General features: G+C 42.6%; 1 protein-coding gene across 15 annotated transcripts in view; it reads right to left on the bottom strand.

The window, feature by feature from the left end:
• Positions 1-22,960, bottom strand: part of KDM6A (lysine demethylase 6A) — a 269,102-nt gene extending 246,142 nt beyond the window's left edge. For 7 of the 15 annotated variants that reach the window (XM_037902830.2, XM_037902862.2, XM_037902872.2 and 4 more), the window contains exons 1-2: positions 22,295-22,885; positions 22,023-22,086 (exon numbers count right to left, since the gene is read on the bottom strand). In XM_037902830.2, the coding sequence (XP_037758758.1) occupies positions 22,023-22,086; positions 22,295-22,458 (228 nt within the window). In that variant the 5' untranslated portion in view covers positions 22,459-22,885. Of the gene's footprint in view, positions 1-22,022; positions 22,087-22,294 lie in introns of all 15 variants that reach the window. The other 8 variants (XM_037902856.2, XM_037902899.2, XM_037902879.2 and 5 more) reach the window with 6 other exon arrangements.
• Between the last annotated feature and the right edge of the window lie 250 nt (positions 22,961-23,210).

Below are 23,210 nucleotides of genomic sequence, written 5' to 3'. Positions count from 1 at the left end.
CATTTTTTGTTTTGATTTTCTGACTTGGGGAATAAAGTAGTCTACCTTAATATTACATTAACCTTTCTTTTTACATTTAGTTTCCCTTTAAGAAAAAATAAGTCTCACATAGGAAAAGTTAACCAGACTACTAGCTAGAGGACGAAATCTATAGACGCTTAGTGTAATCATCACTGGGCAAGAAACTGACAAAAAAAATATGGGGACAGGACTGAGGAATGCATACCCTACATCCAGAACCAGCTGCTGATATTCCTACCAAAATGCTTTTTCCAGGAGTGGAGGTCCTCAACTTTCAGCACCTAGGGATTTCTAATAAATGTGAAATCCCCCATCCTGCCAATTCTGGTTCTGTTTAGATGCTATACAAGCTACACTACTTTTGGATCATCCTCCATTAATATCTTCAATAGTTCCTTTTGCTGCAGTGCATTTTTTCCAAGCAGCAAGAGACTGCAATTTACATCATTCTTCACAAGTTTCCTACTCACCACTGTCGAATGCATTGTGTTCCAGTGTTTGAAAACTCACATTTAAAACCTCCAACCCCTTTCTAATCAATGATAGAACATTACCTTGCTGCCCAGCTACACAAAACTTTCCACCTCCTGCTATGGTCATGTACCCTACCATACCAAAATCCACAAATCCATGTATTTAAACATGCTTGATCAGACAATGAAATGTATACTCTTGCTTACATTTGCCATCTGCAAACATTTACATGTGTCTAATTAGAGGCCTTGCTCTGGAAGTGAGAGGTCAGGAGGGTTTCTGCAACTAGGAAGCTGATATGACAGATTTGTATTTTATTACTCTGGGATAGGAAAGGTTTGGCAGCAGAAAACAGTGTCACATTATATGTTACATGTTAAAATAAAGCCTAGGTTTCCCCCTAGGGTTTAGCACATGCGAAAATGGTTAAATTAAAGTATACACCGCCTTGCCTACACTAGACTTTAAGAATGTTATAACATTTTTAATTCCTAACCTAGAAAGGGAATGTTGTATTTTAATACCAGTTAGCTGGTTACAGTCAACCTTGGAGGGAGCCTAGGGTTCACCTTGACCAGCTAAAACAAATTAAAATACAATCTGCCCTGTCTACAATAGAATATTTAAATGTTAAAACATGCTAGCTAAGACTTTTCTTAAAGAACACTTGATATCCTGGACTAGACATAGTAGTGTAGAAAGGTTAAGAGTACATGTAAACAGGGAAAGCATTTTGAGAAATACAAAGGTAGGAAGAACGAGCATTTACATCAAGTTTACAATCATTAGGTCAAAATTCAAATCAAGATGTGCACATCTTGGGACGAAAGCCACAAAGTAACATTTAAAAGAGGTATTCAAGATCCCAGAAGGCCTAGCCACATTTCTTCTGCCACCCCATCCTAGCCATCCATTTCCTAAGATTTTGTGCTTTTCAGGATTAATTACACATACACCATGTGTTTTTTAACAAGTGAAGTAGAACAGAACCTCCACAGCAGTTTATTTAACTTCCAAAAAAGAAGTCATCCTTAAGCTGAGATCAATAATGAAAAGTCAGCCTACAAAGGCAGTGAATATAATAAAGACTGAAAAAGGTTTTTAGATCAGCCACAAAACTAAGCAGCAAAAAATGCAGATTGTTGCAGCAAGAATTAACGCCACTAAAATTGAGTATTTACATTCCTGTTGCAAACATTACTTCAGAAGCTTGTGTTCTGGCCATAACAATTTGTTCTAGATTTAAAACAAGTTTAAAATAGTTCCTTGTATTATTTTATATTAAAAAAAGTTTTAAAAACATTTTAAGCCTACTGAAAGTTAGAAAGGGCAAAAATCAATGCTATATGTCACCATACTTTAGGTTTCTTCACCTCACTGCTTATAAAATATACATATACACTAATGGTGACAGGTAAAATACCTGAGGAGCGAACTGAAACTTCACATGACCAACCAAATACAAACTAGCTTTGGCTACTGCAACATTGAGTAGCTCACCAAAGCATCTTAACACATGAAAATACTTCCTCCTAAAGATGAACAGAAGTTTTCATTGACATTTCAAAATTCAGAAGCCACCTGCCAAAAATAGTGGAATGAGAAAATAAAAGTAGTAGTAGTATTTACAGAGAGGCCCCTCACTTCATTTTCTGAGACACAAATCGAAGGTTTCTTCAAGATGTCAAATTTTAAGACTATGCAAAAATTCAGAGTTCCTCTTCAAAAATCAAAATTTTGTAATGGCCAATTTTATCTTTGTATTCTCTAACATACCAACAACAAATCTTTATAAGAGGTATCCAGTGAAGATAATGAGTAACAGAAAAACATGAGCCAAGCTTGATATTTGCGGGGATTGGAGTGGACAACTTACAAAAGGTAGGGAGCCACAGAGAACCATCAAAGCATAGCACAGGAATTGAGAACAGTGAACCCAGACCAGATCTAGTCTGGCAATAACAAATGCCTAAGATCTCTTATAACTAATGTATGTCCCTAACCATGGAATACTATGAACTGAGGGGTCTTTGTGGCTCTAGGAGATGATCAAATTATACTCTGAAGTACAAAGACTGATATCCTTTATCAATTTTATTTTAGCTAATATAACTGCAGTTACTGTTATTTTAAAATGAACTTCTAATCCTTTCTAAAAACTAAGCTACCAACCTCAATTATCCTACAGCTGCAAATTCCATATTAAATATTCACTGTTATGCATTTATTTTGTTTCAAATTCCCTCTTTATCCTTATAAATGGGTAAGCAGGAATACCTGATTAGCTTTCTGCTACATTGCTAATTTAGATTACTTGCTTCTAACCTCTTCTTACTCTTCTTTGCAAAGTACATATAAACCCCAATTTTTAAAATGTCACAGGAAACACCATAAAATCAGTGTTGTAAAAAACGAAATGTTCCTATGTAAACATAATATATTGGACCAAATATAAATTTTGGAAGATAGAGAATTAGATAACATATCATTTTAAATGTATATTACGAAAAATTCCAGTGACTGCTCCATAATATATACAAGAGCATGCTTCTACGTAAACTCAGCTCCCAGACTGGAATAAATCCCTCAGAGCTGGAGCAGACTTTATAGGTCCTTAACTCCACCCCTAATAAATGTTGGCCCATCAGTCATCCCTCCGCCATCCCCTCCACACACACATTTAAATGGGGTAACTAGTAACAATGTGACCTCCATACATCTGACTCTGTAACAGACCACCTAGTCACATTATCTTAAAATCCTGAAGATTTCTTAATTGTCGTTGGTACTAATGTACTATTAATGGTACTCCATGTACTTATTCACTACACCAGTACTGACTTGGACTCTAAATACATTCTACGGGTGGCATACCCGAGACCGCTTATCCACTGACGTTTTAAAAACTCGTGCACCCCAATCTGGGTCCGTGCTGGTTATGTGCTATGTATGTATCTCGTGAACCTTATAACCGATAACTTGTAATCCCTAATAACCCAAGCCTGACCCCATTACCTTGTGTAAATTTGACTTTAAACATTAACTTTAATAAAATTTTTAATACTTGCTCTCATTGTCACAGTTTGAACAACAGTCAAATGTTTTCACTTAATGTTCAAACAGAAGTTGTAGCTTCAAGGTTAGCACACCATGGAAAGGGATACGATTAACTTAAAGAAATTCACAGTAAACAAATATTTATGTTACAGGTAACATCTTAGACACGCAAGCGATGTGGCCTGAAGTTTTAAAGAGAAGGGAGCTCACTACTCTCACCTGTTGGTGAAATGGACGAAGAGCGACACAGTTACTTAAGACCTGGAGATGGGCGGGGCTCTGCTGACAGGGAACTTTCTGCCAGCATCTGTTGGAGAGTAAGGGATACTGACAATGGGTGAGGCCTCAATCTGTGCTTCAGTTTTCTGTGATGTTTGGGCCATTTGGGTTAAATACAAGTAAGTTTTGATTTTAAAGGAAATAATATGCAATTAATCTTGCTGGGAGAAAGATGCAAGCACTCTACACCAGCTATGGTTGGGGTCACCCTGACCAAGACTGCAGTCAAGTACAGTTGGGTAAGGGAGCCTGTACAGGGCTATGAGAGTGAAAAGAAGCCGGCAGAAGGTAGGACAAGTGCCTCCCTGGTGCTGAGGAGTCTGTCAGAGGTTCTAGATACCACTGATCCCTCTCTAAGAAATGAGCAGACTATTACAAATCAGTGGACATTGCAGAGCGCTAGCAGCTTTGAGGCAAGGGATAGTACAGAGCAGCAGCTTTGAGGTAGAGATAGGCAGCTTAGGCCAAAGCCACATGAAGAACAGCAGACTACCTAAGGAACTATGGTGCGAGCCTCCCTACTCTGCAATTTAAGCTGCAATCAAATAGTAGAGCCTCCAGAGCACCCCAGGCAGCAATGGACTGCTGGAATTCTCACCTTTCTCCAACCTAGGACAGCTAATTGTTAGAGCCCTGCACAGATACAAAAACATGGATCCGCACCCATGATCTGCTTAGCCATCTCTTACCGATAACCACATCCACACCTGCAGCAGCAAGCCATCTCACAGGGCTAGCGACGGGGGAGGGAGGGGAGGAAGGGGCAGGGGGTAAGGGGCAGCGCAAGGGTGGGTCTCGAGGAGAAGGGGCATCGCATCGCATCCTGCGCCCAGGGGCTCGCAAGCAATGGCACATGGCAGCAGCAATGTGTGTTGCATCACAGTGGGGCAGAGGGGCGGGATGCTGGGGCCTCGCCCGCTCCAATCCCTTTGGCCGAGTATGGGCCCTGCTGCCCTGGAGCCGGCGGGTCAGGCCCAGGACTGGGAGCACAGCCAGTGCTGCCAGGCCAGGCCATGGTGGGGATGCTAGTACTGCCCTAGTGGCCCAAGCTGCTGGACAGGAAGCGATGCAGCGAGCAGGTGCTGGACAGCCCCAACTCCGACCTGCCACCCAGCCCCAACTATTGCTGCCCATGCCACCAGTGAGTAGGGCTCTGTGCAGTTGTATCTGCATCCGATCCACTATCCGTGGATATGAAGTGGACATCCGCCGATTTGCAGGGCTCGACTAATTGTGTGTAGGAAGCTAGGAAGGAAGGAAGTTGCCAGAAAACATACGCTACTCACAACTGTTGGAGGATGGAGTTGTATCAACTGTTAAGACATCCGAGGGGGAGGGGGGGAGGAGGAGGAGCAGGTAAGGGGCAGTCTATGAGGAAAGACAGCCCCCCCCTTGCAAAGTTAATTTATTATTGGTTATCCTAACTTCATTCTTTCTGTTGCCTCCCCCACACACACACAAAATAAATTCTCTGTTTTAACCCCTGTACTCAGTGTCTGCAAGTGAGGAAGTATTAGGGCTTCAGAAAAAAGAAAAAAAAAAAAAAAAAAAACTAGAAAATTGAACCCAGACTTTTTACTGCTGATAACACCTGCCAGAAAGGCTACAGACAATATTTAATTAAATTTTAAAAAACATGCTTGACACTTGTTTCATATCACTGCAGGCAAATGTTAGTTTTAAAACTGTTTTCTTTAGAATTTAAATAAGTGAAGAAACATTTTTACTGGACTAATGTTTTATAAATTTTGAGCCAAAAATCATTTTAAGTTTTGTAAAAGATTAATTTTTAAAATAGTTTTACAAATTAAGAAACAGATCAAGAATGAATATGAAAATGCAGACAGCCATTCTGAAGTGCATGTAGGTGTGATGTAAATGAAAAACACTAAATGTTTACAGAATAGTGAGAGTGTTTACAAGTTTCTGGTAAAACACTTTTGGAACATTGCAGGCATCTAAATAGGCCTGTATTTTAAAAACGGCAAAAAACAATATTTCAATATTCAGTTGTCTTCATTAGGTCCTTGTGAAATATTTAATTGCCATATTAATAAATTCTCACTTGTGAAGGGAGGAAAATAAAAAGGCTAGCAATATTACAAACTACTGTTTGAAACCAATTTGTTCCTACATTTTTTTGCTCCTTTCCCTTCACTGCATTTGAGTCTATGACCCACAGCTCACGTGTGATGATTGCTTCATGAAAGACAGCCACAGTTAGGTATACAAATTAAAGGACCCTGCAATCCTAGCTCTGCTCAAGTGAAAGAATACTACAAGGAGAATGGATCAATGAACTTGGGGGTGAGGTTAGGATTCTAGCTTTACACTAATCTAGGGGAGTAAGAACCTACAGAACTCCTCACCTAATTGCTATTACCCAGCCACTCCAAAAGGAAGAGCATGAATAATATTAACTACACCACCTCAGATCAACCCTCACTTAGCAACTTTCATTACGGTACCGGGAGTGCAACCTCATGCACTGCCACCTCCCACGGTCATGCAGCAAAGAGACGGCTTCCTTTTCTCCAAGACTCAACCATACTCCAGATCCCTCCATTTCAGCAACTGCTGAATTGCAGAGAAGCATGGGAGCTATTTCTTCACCTACGGTAGCAAAATTTTGTAAGAGATTCAGTGTAAGGCAAAGGGGAGGTCTAATGGAAAAAGAGTAGTTAACCTCCAAATTACCAAAATATGAGAAACAGAAACTGCTTAGTTTTATTATGGTGATGAGGTATTTCAATTATTACGATACTTTGTCATCATTACATTGGGAACCAAAAGTGAAACCTAAATATTTAGGTTTCAGAGTAGCAGCCGTGTTAGTCTGTATTCGCAAAAAGAAAAGGAGTACTAGTGGCACCTTAGAGACTAACCAATTTATTTTGAGCATAAGCTTTCGTGAGCTACAGATGCATCCGATGAAGTGAGCTGTAGCTCACGAAAGCTTATGCTCAAATAAATTGGTTAGTCTCTAAGGTGCCACTAGTATTCCTTTTCTTTTTACCTAAATATTTAGAAACCCTCACATTTAAAAAAATTAGTGTGCGTAGAAGGAGAGGTAACCTAAACACTGGAGCCTGACCTAATCTTGAAGTATCCATTTCTTTCTATAAACTGAATGTTAATTCACATTTTACTTTAAAGATGTATGTATTTAGTAAACAAAGGATAAAATTGCATAAATAACCGCTACATCATTTTTAAACGGTTATTTACTAACACTGAAAATGGAAAAATTGACCACATCATGCAGCTGATCCCATTCACACTGCAGGATTATACCAGGGCAGTTCATTTCCTAGTGCTTTTTCCAGTATAATTTAAAAATGGAAAAAAACATTAGCTTATAGTTAGTTAAAAACTGAGCAGGCACAGCAGTTTTTCTTAGCACCAATATTTTAGAAAAGCATTTAAGAACTGAATTTTTGTAAAGCTCAAGCTCTAAAAAGCAGGAAATTAAAATTTAAGGTTCTACTTTTAAATTAAAAAAACTCCAAGTACTCTGAATTACAGCAAACTACAGATACGGTCAAACAACTAGCTCTGGCCTTGTACTCCACCATACTTCTATATTGTGTTGTAATTTTTAGATATGAGAAGATACTGTATAGTTTTACAAGTGGAATTTTGTAGACTGTAGGATATATTTTAGAAAAGCTTCAAATGTAGTCTGTTAAGCACGATGCTTTATCAATACAGATTATTTTTCCCCTCAAGTAATTTTTCATGTCATGATCCTTTGATCTAGGAATTTTAGATACGGTATCTGTAACACTTATATAATTGGTGACAGATAAGCCCTTTGTGAATGGTAGCAAATAATAGCACTCAATACACTACTTCCCTTAAAAGACATCATTTCAAGGATGTGCTTTTCTATGGAGAGTATTTGGTCATAACCACAACTATATTCTGTGCAATCAATGCATAAGTAGGAGTTCAATATTATATAGTTTTTGTGGTCATTTGAGATGAATGAGTGATTGACAGATATAAGGCCGCCTTGGTTTCTGGATTACATTACGAGACCAGATTTAAGGTTGTCTGGGTGAACTCACCAATGATTATGTGCATTTCTGAAATGCATGGAGGAGTTATTTGTGCTAAAAATCAAACTTTATAATTTGTATCACAATAGCAACTAGAGGCTACAGCCATGATCAAGGCCCCACTGTGCCAGGCACAGTACATACACAGAGGAAGAAGCAGTCACTATACAGAAGAATTTATAATCTAACAGCATATGACATATAAAAGGTTAAGAAAAAAAGAAGTACCCCATTTTCCAAAGTGGAAATAAGAAACAAAGATTAAGTACATTGCCCAACACAACACTGGAGATCTGAGTCCCAATCCAATGCCTGAACTGCACTATAACATGCCTTCCTTGGGCACCTCAATTTAAATTTCCTTGATTTTTAAATGGGTTACATATTTTTAAAAATTCATTTAGGATTCTTCTTCTAAAAAGATAGGTGAAGTAGTATGTTGCACGTCTGATCAGCTTTATCCGTAAGTTAACGAAACTGCTTTGTAAAAGTTAGGATTTTCTTATAAATAAAAAAAAATGAAGTAGGAGAGCAGTGTTTGGCAAAGAGGGTAACAGGACATAGGGAGTAGGGGAAACAGGCAACACGGAATGCTATGCTGTAGAGGGTATAGAAGCAAGGGGAAGTTATGAGCAATGTTCCCTCTAATTTTTTACGTCCATGTGCGGAATGAATTTTGTTATGTGCATCAATATGGAGGTGATATGTGACACATCACCTTCATATTGGTGCACATAACAAGATTCATGTGGTGGGGATGGGGACAAGGGGTTTGGAGTGTGAGATGGGGCTCAGTGCTGAGGCAGAAGATAGAGGTGCGGGGGGTGAGAGCTCTGGGGTGGGGCTGGGGATGATGGGATTGGGGCATGGGAGGGAGCTCAGGGCTAGGGCAGAGGGTTGGCGTGTGGGGGGGATGAGGGTTCTGGCTAGGGGGTGCAGACTGGGGTGGGGAGGAGGGGTTCAGGGTGCGGGAGGGGGCTTGGGGCTGGGTGTAGGGGGTGAGGGCTCCTGCTATGGGTGAAGGCTCTGGGGTGGGGCCAGGGATGAGGGGCTTGGGAGGGGGCTCAGGACTGGGGCAGAGGGTTGAGGTGCGGGGGGGAGGGAGGAGAGGGAGGGTGCAGGCTACCGCAGGGCTGCAGTAGGGAGAGAGGACTCTTCTCCCCACCAGCCCTCTCTTGCTGCAGCAGCTCAGGGCCAGGTGAGAGACGCCTCTCCCTGGTGCAAAAGAGGTTGTGATAGGGCCGTGGTTTTCAACCTGTGGTCCGTGGATCCTCGAGGTCCATAGACTATGTCTAAGATTTCAAAAAGGGTCCATACTGCCATGTTTTATTGGTCCGCAAATGAAAAACAGGCTGAAAACCACTGCAATAGGGGAAGGGTATGTCCTCTCTTCCCAACTGGTTGAAGCTGGAAAGGCCTCTGGTAATTATTACCCAGTAATGTGAATTGATGTGTTCTGGTTTTGAGTTGTTTTTAAGAAAAAAAAGCAAGCCCCGAGGAAAGGATGTGAAATGTCCTATAGGTGGGATTTATTTTTCTTTCCCCAGCTGGCGAGTCTGCACATTAGCTTACTCACACCCTACAATAGCTGTGGTTTCTCAGTGCTGGAAAATTCCTACTCATCTGTTATGGGGATTCCCCAACAGAAGTAAATCCTAGTGGACTGGGGGCAGGGTTTCTCTGGCTTTGCTATTAGAAAGATGAGGACAGAGTGAATTCAGCTCAGTCCATCACATCTGGGCTTTCCCTAGAAGATCTTGGTTGTCTGCACTGGAAGCAAGAAATGCAAAGTGTAAAAAGGGACAGTGTCAACTTAAACCACAAAAACGAGCAGGGGACGTGGACACGTTTACTACCTGAAAGTTATTTTTTAAGTGGCCCTTTTAAAGTTGAACACATATCCTTACTTGTGCCTGCCACTTTTACTTATGGATACTGATAATCTAATTATGCGATCCAGTATAATTGTAGCCGTTACATCATGCATGTGTCAGAGCTTCCTGAAATGCCTCACAATCCCTATTACCCATGAATAAGCAAAATAAGAATTCAAATTTTTACTATTAACCTCCTCTGCCAGGTCATCTCTGTAGTTAAGTTAGGGACTAGGTTTCCATTATGAGCCCAGTTTTGGTACACCTCTCCCTTTCCCCCCCCAGACTAATGTCACCAGACCTATAACCATCTGACTAAAAATTGTGTACTCCTGTACCAAAGGTGCATTGTGGGGGTTCTGTTTAAGACCTCAGAGGAGGTCACTTTACACATAAATTTCCATACTGTCCAGTGTTTGAAGTTTGCATGTATACATAAAATTTCTCAGATTTCAGATTTTTAAAGCAATTCTTAAACAAAGAATAGGTAACTTATTCCTGCTCTGACTTCTCAATCTGTTTTGAATTCATGGCTCAGGACAGTAACCTTCACTCTGACAACCAAGTTTCAACATCAGCTGCTTATGCAGAAATTTTTCAGAAACTTGCAAGTGTAAAATTATATGCATTTTTTCATTTATTCACTCTTGTAACTAAAAGACTTGAACTTCAATTATAAAAACACGCAATTTTTAAAAAATGTCAGGCTTTCTTTGTGCATCCTAATGTAGCACAAAAGGACAGAAATCAAATTTTTTCTTCTCCTTTGCAAGTCATCTTTAAAACGTGAGTAGCTACTCTTTATCAATCATATATTCCCTTTCCTTTGGGAAATTCAACATTCAAACATTAAGATTTCAGAAATACAAAAAGTTTCATGCTTGAAATATTTCCAACCCTCATGAGTCTGAGGACAGCCTACTATACAGATGAAAACTACCTAGATGACTCCTTTCATACCAAAGCCCAAAACCATGAACTGTTAAGAACAGAAGTTGCATACTGTTTACTCTCTACTATATTTAATATATTCATTTAATTGCAGCACTTCTATTTAACAAACCTTCAACAAATGTAGCTAACTACTGTACTGTTACAATTTCTTCCCTGTTCTTTTCTGTCCTATTGCAGATCATGTGGCATCTTTCAGCATTGCTGTGTGTCTGGTATTCCCGGTTTTCCATCTCTTCTCCCCACTTCTCCATTGTGATCTGTTTCCCACCTATTAATCTATTCCCTTGTATTTTCTGGCTCTCATTCCTTCTCCCCTACAAAAATCCCAACTGCACATTTAAAATCTTCTCAATCCTTTCCTCTTTCACCCACCTCATATCATAACCACCTACAACCCCTATACTGACTTTTCCCCCACCCTCCAAGTTTAACAAAAGAGCCTGACCTTTTCTTTTCCTTGGCTTTCCCTTTCACCACGAAGAAAAAGCAGCAACACCTGGGCTGCTCTGCTCCAACTTCACTCCTAAACAGCAGCAGCATTTAGCCTGCTTTATTTTTGCCTCCATCCTTTCCTCTTAAGAGCAGTTGTCCCTCAGTTGCTCTGCTCTTAGGCTTGCTCTCTTGCCTCAGGGGCAGGAGAAAATGACATCAGCCATGCTATATTCAGGATTTATAGGGTTCGGACAAAATGAATGACTTCCCTCCCTCCCCCTTCGGGGTGTTCCACACACAACTCCACTATTTCCCATCCATCTTTTCTTCTATCCTTCCTAATCTTGTTATGTATGTATACTTTGTTCTTATTCATCTTGCCAGTGCACCTACTGAGGTAGGGAACAAAACTGCACGCAAGTTAACTAACTCAGACAGCAAGAAGGCAGGGGGCCAGCAACAGGTTTCAGGGAGCTGCTGGAAAGGTGTACAGCACCAATCTCTCCCATGCTTTCTTCCCCTCCCCATGACACCACTCCTGACCCCCATCCACTCCGCAAAGTAACTCCATTTCAGCCTCTCTCGTCTGTTGATACCTCTCATTGGGGGATTTCTTCCTTTCCTCAGCAGGATCTTCTCCCCGGATTCCTTCCTGGGAGGCAGAGACTATCCACTCCCCTCTTCCTTCGCACAAAGCAGAGGGAGGCCTAGGTTCAGCTAACAGTGGCTCCAAATGCAGGCCATGCTGCATTCAGCTTAGGCACTTCCATGTGTGTTCCTCCCCCTCTAGAGCCAGATATTCTCCACTGCAGTATGAAACACAGGCAGGTACACAAGACAGACACTGAGGAGTTTGTACTGAAAGTCATTTGCCACCTTTTGCTGTACACTTTTTTTTTTTTAAAATAAACTTGTTCAAGCTCTGCATCTCTCCCATGCCTCCCAGGACAGCCCAAATATCCCAGTTCCCCCTTCTTGTCCTTAGAAAAGGGCAGTGGCACTCCTCTTCAATGTGCAGTAGCACCTGAACTGCTTGTGTTCCCAGGCACGTCCCCTTCCTTCAGAGGGGAGTGAGCCAGAAGCTCTGCTCATTAGTCCCAACTCACTAACCTGATCCAAATTCTTGAGCAAGTGAGCTTTTCAAGCCTGACAGACTATAAAATATAGAGCTTTTAGTAACCACCTTGACTAACTTTTTCAGTTTAAGAGATGCAGGTCTGTGTGACTACAGAAAATGTCCAGTGTTTCTATAATGGATGTCATTATGCATCTTCTGACCAATTTTAAACAATATTATAAAAAAACCTAAAGAGCACCTCAATTCCCAAAATACTATCTGAAATTCCATGAAAAATGTATTCACTGTTTAATCTGATCTAGAATGGAATATTAAACTTATTTTGGGTAGTAATTCAGTCTTGCAAACAAAGTTCTTGGAGAAGGCATTTGGTCTTATACGTAGAGCCACTTCAACAATAGTTCTTAACACTTGACCATAAAGAAAACCAAAATGCTGATACACATCATTCTAGACATATTAGTTCATAAAAACCAAGTCATTTTTCTTGCAACTATATACATTAGCTCTTAATTCCACATATCAAATGCACAAGATGTCCCCTATGATCTTGTTACAGATACAAGAATTATAGAGAAAAATATTTAGTCAAAACAGTTCTGTTATCCACTAATGCAAAAATGAGAACAGAAAATGTTATGCACTATTATCAGTGCAAGAATATTGTTTAACACCCCAAGGTATGCTTAGGGGCTTTTCCTGTTCATTAATTCAGTAGCCTGTTTATAAGTGGAGACTTTCTCATATCATTCCTTTTAAAGAGAGAAAATAGTATCCAATATGAAAAACATCAGTCCACTATGGAGACAGAGGCATAAAACTTAAAGTCTCACATAAAAGTAACACTTGCTGATAGGGCCTTAAACAAATATTTGATATATTTACATCTTCAAGCAGAATGAGCCTTCAAAATTTTCTAGGTTAAGGCCTCTATTCAAAAACTGATTTTAAAATGACATTGTATTGTTCCTTGTTTATTGTGTTTAGTTCTAGATCATTTGTTCCTTTTATTAAAAAAATAAGAATTTATATACTTCCTCCCACCACCCCAAACGTCTGAGGCCTACAAAGTAAAACTGGGCTCAGAGTATAGCATCTCTCTCTTGCTCTCTCACGGTAACAGTAAAGATTCTGCAGGTCAATTTATGCACACAGTGACACCGATACAACCCCACCACCCTTCTTCGGGCTACACACATGTAACCAAGGACAGTATTTCAATTATTCTAAAAGATTCAAATACGTATTCTGCTAAATAGGAGGGCACTATTAATCTACATTTATAAAAGTGTGTCCTTTGGATCATTTGACTAGCTGGCCTGAAAAACACCAGCAGCATGCTAAGGGTCATTGAACAAGTGTCATTTAAATATTTAAAGAAAGAAATTACACATGATAGTCCAATATTTCTGATCAAAACACCACAATTCCAGAACCTAAACAAAAGAAGGGTAATATTTATTGTAGTTTAGGGAGGAAACACAATCGAAATTTGATAGGTGGGAGAGGACAGGAACCATGCAGATACAATATATGGGGGATAAATACTGTGAGTATGAATCTATGTGATAATGGTAGGGCCACTGACATATTTTGGAAAAAAAAGAGGGAGAAAAAGGTGTCACCTGGTTCAACAACTTTAACACCTTTGATAGCCTCACCTGCCCTCTATCCAATAATTCATCTCCTCAGGACTTAGTGTAATGCCCCAAGTCTGTTAAAAATAAAATGGTTGTTTTAGAACTGTTCACAATCTGCCAGATAAGCATTTCCTTTTCCCTTTAGCCTCACAACTGCAGAATTTCCCAACAAAGTTGCATCTACTTGTTGCCTAGGACCAGTAACAATCAGCAATGAACCTATGATCGGTTTAAAGGTGGATACCTTGACACTCTTTAGGGCTGGAAATGGGCATTTAACCTTTTCAGTCATGTAAGATTCCTAAATTTCCAATGGGATACAGGCTGCCAGTGGATTACAGCACATGCTTATAGTCCTGGAAGGTCCTGAAATATCAGACCTTAAAATCATAACGGGGGGGGGGGGGGGGGGGGGGGGGGGGGGATCTATGTTTTTATGGCTTCCCCAAATCTTTGTACAATTGAACTGATTAAGTAAAGCAAATGGCTTTACAAGCAGAGGGATACAAAGGATAATCCCAACATGTCTAGAATATTTTTTTATTTAATAAGTGTCATATTCTGAATATATGAATGAACTTTTCAGACCATACTATCAGCACTCATTTCAGAAGACATGCATAACACCTACATGTAACCTTGCTATTGAAAAGTAATATGCCTAACAGATTCACATCAATAACAGGATCAGACAAAGGCTCACAGGAGTCTCAGGTCACCACATTTAGCCACAAATGGCAAAGACACAAGTGAATTAAAAACATCATCCAAGGTGAGACTGGACAGAAACTCTGCACCATTTGACTATTATATATATAGTATTTAAAGAATTTCAGAAATATTTCTGAGATTTTACTTGGACAATTTTGTATTTCTCCTCCTTTAAAGCCAGACTCCATTAGTATCATGAATACACCTATATACAGCTCAAAGGAAGGATGTCTTAGGGTTAGGATATTGGGCTGGAATTCGACATACCTGGGTTTTATTCCCATCTTTGCCACACATTTCCTGTGTGACCTCAGGAAAGTTACTCACTCTTGCTGTATTTTAACTCACCATCTGTTAAATGTGGATACTACTTCGATTCCCCTCCCCCCCCCCCAATCCTTGCCTGGCACATCTATTTTCACTGTAAAATTTTCATAGATTTTAAGGCCAGAAGATACCAATATGATCTTCTAGTCCAGTGATTCTCAACCTATTTACCACTGTGGGCCATGTATGCAGCTCTCTCTGTGTTATATGGCCCACATCCACACAATATATGTACTACCTGTATGGCCCTGAAGATATCACATGGGACACAGCTACGTGCTGATTGGGCCGCAAGCAGTCCGCAGCTTGAGAACCACTGATCTAGGCTGACCTCCTGCATAACAAGCTGTAGAACTTCCTCAAAATAATTCCTATTTGAACCAGAGCATCTCTTGTAGAAAAACATTTAAGGGTAAGTACTGCCTTATTATGTATGTTACTCCTGGGGGAATTCTGCACCACTGCGCAAAGCAGAATTTTGCAGAAATTCATGTTGTGCGCACAGAATTTCCTTTCCCGCCCCCAGAAATGGGCTGCAGAAGTGTTGCCCGCCACTAGGGGCCACTGGACCTGGCAGAGCCCAGCTCACAAATCGAAGACATGGGTCAGGAGCTGGAGGGTTCCCAACACGGCCTGAAGTAAGGAGGCAGCAGGGCACAGTAAACTCTGTGTAAGCCCGGGACCCATCAGGCTGTTTCTCCCTCTGGATTCCTGGTCCTGGGGGTCAGAGGGTGCGAGTGTCTGGGGAGTGGTGGCCACAGCTGGCCTGTGCGGGTACAGAGTGAGAGTGTCTGGGCCAGGGTGGGGCCCCGCAACTGGCCTCTGGAGCGGGAGAGGGAGTAAATGCCTGGGGAGGGGGTGAGACGGTCTGGCACCCCGGCAGGGCTCTGAAGGATAGAAGGGGGCAGGTTGTCCTAGGGCAGAAGTGGGCAAACTACAGCCCGGCCCCTGAGCTCCTGACCCAGGAGGCTAGCCCCCGGCCCCTCCCCCGCTGTTCCCCCTCCCCCACAGCCTCAGTGTGCCATGCTGCTGGTGTAGCGTATTAAACTGCTCCACATAGGAATGTGCTACTGGTAGCAGTTTCGGAGCAAATTTACTACACTACACCAGCGCAACTGTCTGGGCGGCCGGGCAACAGTCTGGGCGGTGCCGCTGTTAATGCCGCCAGCCACCGGTGCTCTGTGCTGCGCAGTAAGGGGGCAGGGAGGGTTGGATAGTGGGCAGGGGAGTTCAGGTGGTGGTCGGGGGGGAGGGTGTGGATGGGGTCGGAGCAGTCAGAGGCAGGGGAACAGGAGGGGTTGAACGGGGCAGGGGTCCCAGGAGGGCAGTCACGAAGGAGGGGGTGGGAGGTTGGATGGGGCGGTGGGAGGTCCTAGGGGGGCGGAGGCACAGCCTCCCTTAACTGGCCCTCCATACAAATTTCCGAATCTGATGTGGCTCTCAGGCCAAAAAGTTTGCCCGCCCCTATCCTAGGGGTTTCTTTAACTCTACTCCTGGGAAAATTTTCCCAGGAGTAAGTGTCTGTATTGTTATAACATATTTGATGTCAAGTATTTTGAAATAAATTACCAAAATAATTGAATCTGGTGTGATTATGTAGTGTTATTTTGACAAATAAAATTTGCAGAATTTTAAAATATTGTGCACAGAATTTAATTTTTTGGCGCAGAATGCCTCCAAGGAGTAGTATATGCATATCAACTAGCACAATGCCCCCTCCCCACCCCCAAAATCTGTTGCAGCCTCTATGCACTACTGTAACAGCAATACTCATACCATATGACATTTGGAAAGCTACAAAAATGAGCTAGAGTATCTTACTGAAACTATTCCATACTAATGTCCACAACATCTCTCTCAATATATGACAACAAAGCTGGCTGAAATTCAAACACTAGTTATGCTACAGCAAGTACTAAAACTTTTTTAACATGCACACAAACCTTGAGAGCAAACAACATTGATTTGTTGAAGTAAATATTTCGTAACACACATTTTAAAAGATGTTTTAAAATAGAATACTGTACAACCAGGAATAATGGAATGTATTCAACCATTTCTTCCAGTGGGGCCTTTTTTTAAATCTATGCCTTTAAGCTCAAGCAGACATGGAATACAGAAAGACAACCAACCAATCGGAAATCCATACACCAGCCTCCAATAGCTAAGAAATTTACTTCAAACTGCTCCACTTCAAGATACTTTAAAACAAGATCAGCAACTCAAGTTTCCAGGTATGGTACTGCTTGCAAAATTGTAACTTACTTCACCTTCCTTCACGTTCATATAGACGCATGTTAGACAACTGATTTTGACAAATTTGGAATTTATTAACATGTCTATGAAGCAACAGCTCAGTAATAATTTACAGAACGTGATTACACCACCCCCTCTTTAGAGCACTTTTACACGAGTCTCATGGTACCAATACCCAAGTTCCCCAGCTCCCAGCACTACCATTATATTAGATAAGCAGTGTAATTATTTTAAAGCATTGTTTCTCTTCTATTCTGATGAAAACAAATTAATCCAAAAGATTTTTCAAAAGGCTCAAAAATAAGTCACTGTACTACACTTAGATTTTTCTAAAATATTTTCCGTAACTACTTTTCAAGCACTCTGATATAATTAAAAATAAGGATGCTGAATTATATGTTAGCAGAAAATTGACAGCCAGCACTAAAGGGATACAGTCAACTTAATTCACACTGGCAGTAAAATATTTGTAAACACCACTGCTACAAGTACTGTAACACCTAACATAAGAATAATGGAAAGATCACAATATTCTTTCCTTGTGCTATTTTGTGTATTTGATAGCACTCCACATACCTACTTAATTATTTTTCCCTGTTTGTGTGGGGCGTCTTCACAACAGGGTAGATGCAAACTCTTTCATAAAAGAAACTGTATAAAACTTGTGAGGGAGACTGAAGCACAGATGTAGTATATGAAACTACTTTTATTTTATTTTTTAAATAAATTAGACTTCAAGTTGCTTATCTTTAAATAATAAGATGCTTTATTTTGAACAGTATATTCCAAATTGATTAGACTCAATGAATTGGGGAGTTAGTAACAGTCCTGAACCCAATATATTACATAAGCTGCAGCATTCTAACACAAAAACCAAAAAATTACATCTTATTAAATAAAGGTTTGTCACAAGGAATAAACATCAACTTTGACTAAATACCACAAGAACATTAAAAAGGGCTTCCCTCGCAATCTAGTTCCAATATTGTAATTATTCCCCTCTCCAAGTATTTTTTTGAAGCCTTCACTGCCTGAGAAAAGCAGGAACAAGGGAAGGAAAGTATCAGATATATTCAAACTCCGGGAGACATCAAGATACCATAGAGTGTCTTTTGCACCTTCAGGTATAACCTTCTAGTGAACATCTGAGAGATATTTCCTATAAAAGTGGTTGCAGCACACCAATAACGAGGATCTCAGCATTTCAATAAGGATATAAGAGCCTTCCATCCCATCCCCAGGCTCTCCCCACCCCACAAAAAGCCATACTAATCGCAGAGATTGAAAGCACACCTTCCAAACTAATATTTTCAGGATTCACTGTTGCAAAATAAAGTTGAAAGTTTTGAAAACAGTAATTCTTCAGTTTTATATCACCACACAATAATGCCAACATACACAATTACATAATACAAAGTTTCAATTTTGTCTAGCCTACAATGCATGCAATACATTGTTCAGTGACATAACATGCATCTACTCTAGACTTTCAATATGCCACAGAACACAAGGTGTGCCGGACCAATATTATACACACCATTCTGATGTGCTAAGTGTGAGGGCAGCACCCAATGAAATTCATTCTACAATGACATCCTACAGAGCATTACCACCTTACGAGACAGGAGCCTTAGGGTCAGACTATAATCCTTATTCTCAGCAAGTGCTCAGAAGGAGAAAGGAATAAACTCCCTCCTAGGTGGAGCACAGGACTGTCTTCCCCCTCCCCTTTGAGAAGTTTTTTAGTCTCAGAGAGGCTATCAGAAATAAGCAGGACCTACCTTCTTCGCACTCTAGCAAGTAAAGCTTGCCAGACATAGAAGGGGTAATCACATTGCAACCACCATCTATGAATGGGAACATCAGTAAGAATTCTGCCTCTAAGGGTATGTCTACACTGCAATTCGACACCCGCAGCCAGACTGTGCCAGGTGACTCGGGCTAAGGGGCTGTTTAATTGCAGTGTAAAGTTCAGGCTCAGCAGCCTGTGCTCTGAGAACCTCCCACCTCACAGGGGTCCTAGAACCCGGACTCCAGGGCAAGCCCGAACGTCTACACCACAATTAAACAGCCCCTTAGCCCAAGCTCGCGTTAGCTGGCAGAGGCCAGCTGTGGGTTTTTAAATGCAATGTAGACATACTCTAAGACAATTCCTCCTGCAACAGCATGATTCCACGCTTCTCCCAATTTGCAACTGTGAGTAAACAGCACAACAGAGTCCTTAATGTTTTACTAGTGAATTCTGAATTATGAAGATAGGATTTCATAACTAGAGAGTCCAGGAGTTTTGTTTGCTACTGTTCTTTCATGCACAGACTTAATTAAAATTATTCTAACTCCAAGAACAGTACAGCAGAATTCGAGGTTACAACAAAATAATATATGGCTGTTGGGCAATTTTTTATTGCTAGAAGTGACGTATCAAATGTTGATGACCTGTTCCATCATCCAGCCTAAATCCCTCCCAGTGCAGGACTAGATCTAACAGTATATACGTAGGCACGAGAAGTGACCAAAGCATAAGAGGTGCATTTTAAATTATATTAACTTTGAATCATGCTAGGACAGCAACTTAAACAAAAACAATCTAGAAGTAACACCAAGCTAAATTTGTACATAGAATGAAATTGTTTTTTGCATGAATTTCTTGCCAAATACTTTATATCAAATAGTAACAGTCTCATTCTTTTACTCTCCAAATAATTCTCTTGATTTCTCATTTCTAAATGACAAATTTTAGTCAGAGATCATTTCACAAGGTAACCTGCATCTTACGTATTTCCAATATGCAGAGCCAGAAAATGTTACAAGGAAAATTCAGTTAGAAAGTTAGGATATTTGCCTATTTACAATAATTTTACAGACTGCGTGTTTTCACATAATAAAAAGGTAACATTAATGCATCTGTAGAAGTCTGCTTCAAAAGTCACAAAATATACCATATTATATAGCAATATGTCTGATACAATAAACACTAAACATTAAATTAATATATTTAAATTAAAATACAAGTACACAGAATGGCAAGAATCAAAGCTTAGCATTTAGAACTGAATTTGCTTTACTACTTGATTTCACAAAACACAGACAAGGTAACGTACTGAAGTGGCAAGAGACCTGCAAGGAATAGCATAAAAAAAAAAAGTAGGATTTTTAAGTGTTCTCAAACTCCACCTCAAAGTCAGTTTCTAGTGATTCTCAGTACTATTTAAAGGTGCCTATTATAACATCTACATATTAGATGTCAATTAAAAATAATAAAAATATAAGTGATTTGATGTCATGCTCCCATCTTATAGATATATTGAAAAGTTTGTAAATAACTTTAAAACTCATAAGCAACAAGCAAAACCTTATTTTGTAAAACATAAGCCCGAAGAAAAATGTTTTTGAAAAAATTCTAATATTAAGCTTTGCCGTTATGCCAGAAAGAAATTAATCCCATATTCAGGCCTAAAAATACTGAATTCAACACACTTGGGGGTATGGTTTCAAAATCAGACTAGAATAATGGAAAGGACACATTCATATAAAAACATTCATATCCAGCATGGACACAATAGCATGAGAGAAGTGTCAAATGCAAAGCTACTAAATCCAAAGTAGAAACCAGAGGAATATCAAATAGCCCAGTTGCAGCAATAGATATTGAGCTATCTATTAATGGGTTCGAATTATTTTGTACACAAATGTTTTCCTCCTGTCTTCAGTCTTAAGATACAAACTGACAGATACTCCAGCTGCACAGCCTTTGTCACTAGCTTGTGGATGGGAAGCTAAATGTGCTACAGGTTGATAAGGATTATGCTAGCTCTGCAAACGCTGTATTCTACGTTAGGAAAGCAACGAGAAAAATCTTGCAATGCGCAAGAGAGTTTGCCTGAACCACAGTGGGGGGCTACACATTTAAGCCGATGTGTATATTCGTTCCTACTATTTATTTCCCTGTTTACCTCCCCCTCCCCTTTCTCTTTCTCCTCCCTGTCCGGCCATCTTGGGCCGACAGGAGCAGCCATTACTTAACTAAATGACAGGGCCAACAACTTTTCACAGAAACAAACGTGTGCGTATAAAGCCCAGGCAGGTTTCAGACTGTGCCATTCCCTGCGAGCAGCGCAGGACCGGGGCGGCCGGGGCAGAAGGGGAGTCACTCCGCTAGAAGTTACACATTTGAGGCAGCTGGACCCAGCGAACAAACAAGTCACTTAACGACTGACTCCGAAGCGACACACAACTCCCGCACTAGAGCGATCCCAACCCAAGAGGCCGCGTTTCCGCCGCTCCAGCCAGCAGCGGGGTGAGGGGCGCAGGCGGGGGGGGGCGCTGGGATCTGGCAGGGAGCGCGCAACCTGAGCCCAATACAAACGGGGTTAAAATCACTAGGGAGGGTCCGAGGGAATCCAGCGTCAGCAGCGCCTCACACCCACCCTGCTGGGCCACCCCGCGCTCCTCGCCGCTTGCTCCAGAGCCGGAGACTCCGGCCTGACGCGCAGACACTTTCCGTCCCAGTTCTGAACAAACCCCAGAAAGTGCCTGAGAGAAGCCGCAGGCCGCGCTCCGTGCCCGCTCCCCGAGCTGTACGTGCGCTCGGGGGGCAGCTGCGGGCTGTATGTGCCCGGTGGGGCGGGGGAAAGCTCCTAACACACACGGAGCCCCAGCAGAGAGGCGAGGGGCGAGCCCGTACGCCTGGGGGGTGGGGGGGGACCCAGTGCCCCGGCGCGTCTCTCCCCCGGGCCGTGGCGGTGCCACCCCACGCGCACACACACACACACACACACACACGGCGTGCTGGCTCGGGGGGGGAGGGGGGAAAGGTGGCGGGGCTGGGCTGGCTCCCTCCTCCCCCCCATCCTCTTACCTTTAACAGCAAGGCCTTCGTTCTGGCGCCATCTTCATGAAGCCTCAGAAACCCGAAGACTCGGCTGGGGAGGGAGAGAGAAGCACAAGGCGCAGCGTTAGTCAGGGAGAAGCCCCCGCTCGGGCTCGCTGACAGAGCGGGGCCAGCCGGGAGCCCGCACAAGCCCCGCACGGAGACGGGCGCCCTGGCCCAGCCCGAGCGGGGCGCCGCGGCGGGGAGGGGAGAGCGGCGGGACGGGGAGGCGGGCGGGCGCGGGGGGGGGCCGCGGGTACCTGTCGAGGCCGGAGAGGGCTGCTCTCTCCTCGGCTGTCAGGCTGGCGAAGTCCTCCTCGCTCTGGCCGTTCGCTTTCCCCGCCGCCATTTTCTTTTCCTCATCACCGAAAGGAGCAGCAGAGGCGGCGGCAGCGGCGGCGAGCGACACTCCGCACGATTTCATGGAAACGCAGCGTAATTAACTCACAATCACAACCGCCCCCCCGGCGCGCCCCCAACGCCCCCCAGTGCCGGGCGGGGCGGGGCGCCCTACGCACACACCACAACTTTTATTACAACAACAACAGCCGGCAGGGAGGGAGGGGGAGGGAGGCGGGGGGAAGCCCCGCGGCTCGGAGGAGGAGGAGGAGGAGGAGGGAGGGGGAAGAGCGCCCCAGCGCTGGAGGCTCGGGGGGAGGAGGAAGAGGAGGAGGCTGCGGCGGCTGCAGGCGGCGATGGCGGCGGAGCCGTGTTTACATCGCTGCTGCGCTGCTGGCCCCGGCCGCGCGGGGTGAGTGGAGTCGGGGTGACAGGGTCCCCCCGCCTGCCCGCGCAGGGTGTATTTGTTGCCTGTACAAACTTCCCCAGCAGCTGCACAAAGTTGTTGTAATTGTGTCACACAGCGAACCCCACGCCGCCACCGTGACCCCCCTTGCCCCCCCGCCCGCCCGGGCTCGGCCAGCCAATCACCGCCTCCCCAGCGCTACACGTGACCTTTGTTGACTTACGTCAGTCATAGCGCTCTTCCACCGCTGCGCTCCAGCTTGGTTGGCGCTCTCTGTGCCCGCCCCATAGCTGCCATCACGTCATTGGTCAAGGGGATGTCCAGGGGGCGGGACTTGGTGGGGACTCTGCTGGCTATTGGTACAATGTCTCGTCAGTCGGAGCGCTTTGTCAGTTACTCAGGCACAGGACGTTTGTGTGCACTCATTAAAT

Source organism: Chelonia mydas, chromosome 1 (assembly GCF_015237465.2).
Source record: "Chelonia mydas isolate rCheMyd1 chromosome 1, rCheMyd1.pri.v2, whole genome shotgun sequence".
NCBI classification, from domain to species: domain Eukaryota; kingdom Metazoa; phylum Chordata; order Testudines; family Cheloniidae; genus Chelonia; species Chelonia mydas.
The sequence above is the reverse complement of the archived record's forward strand: the minus strand, read 5'-3'. Positions and strand labels throughout refer to the sequence as shown.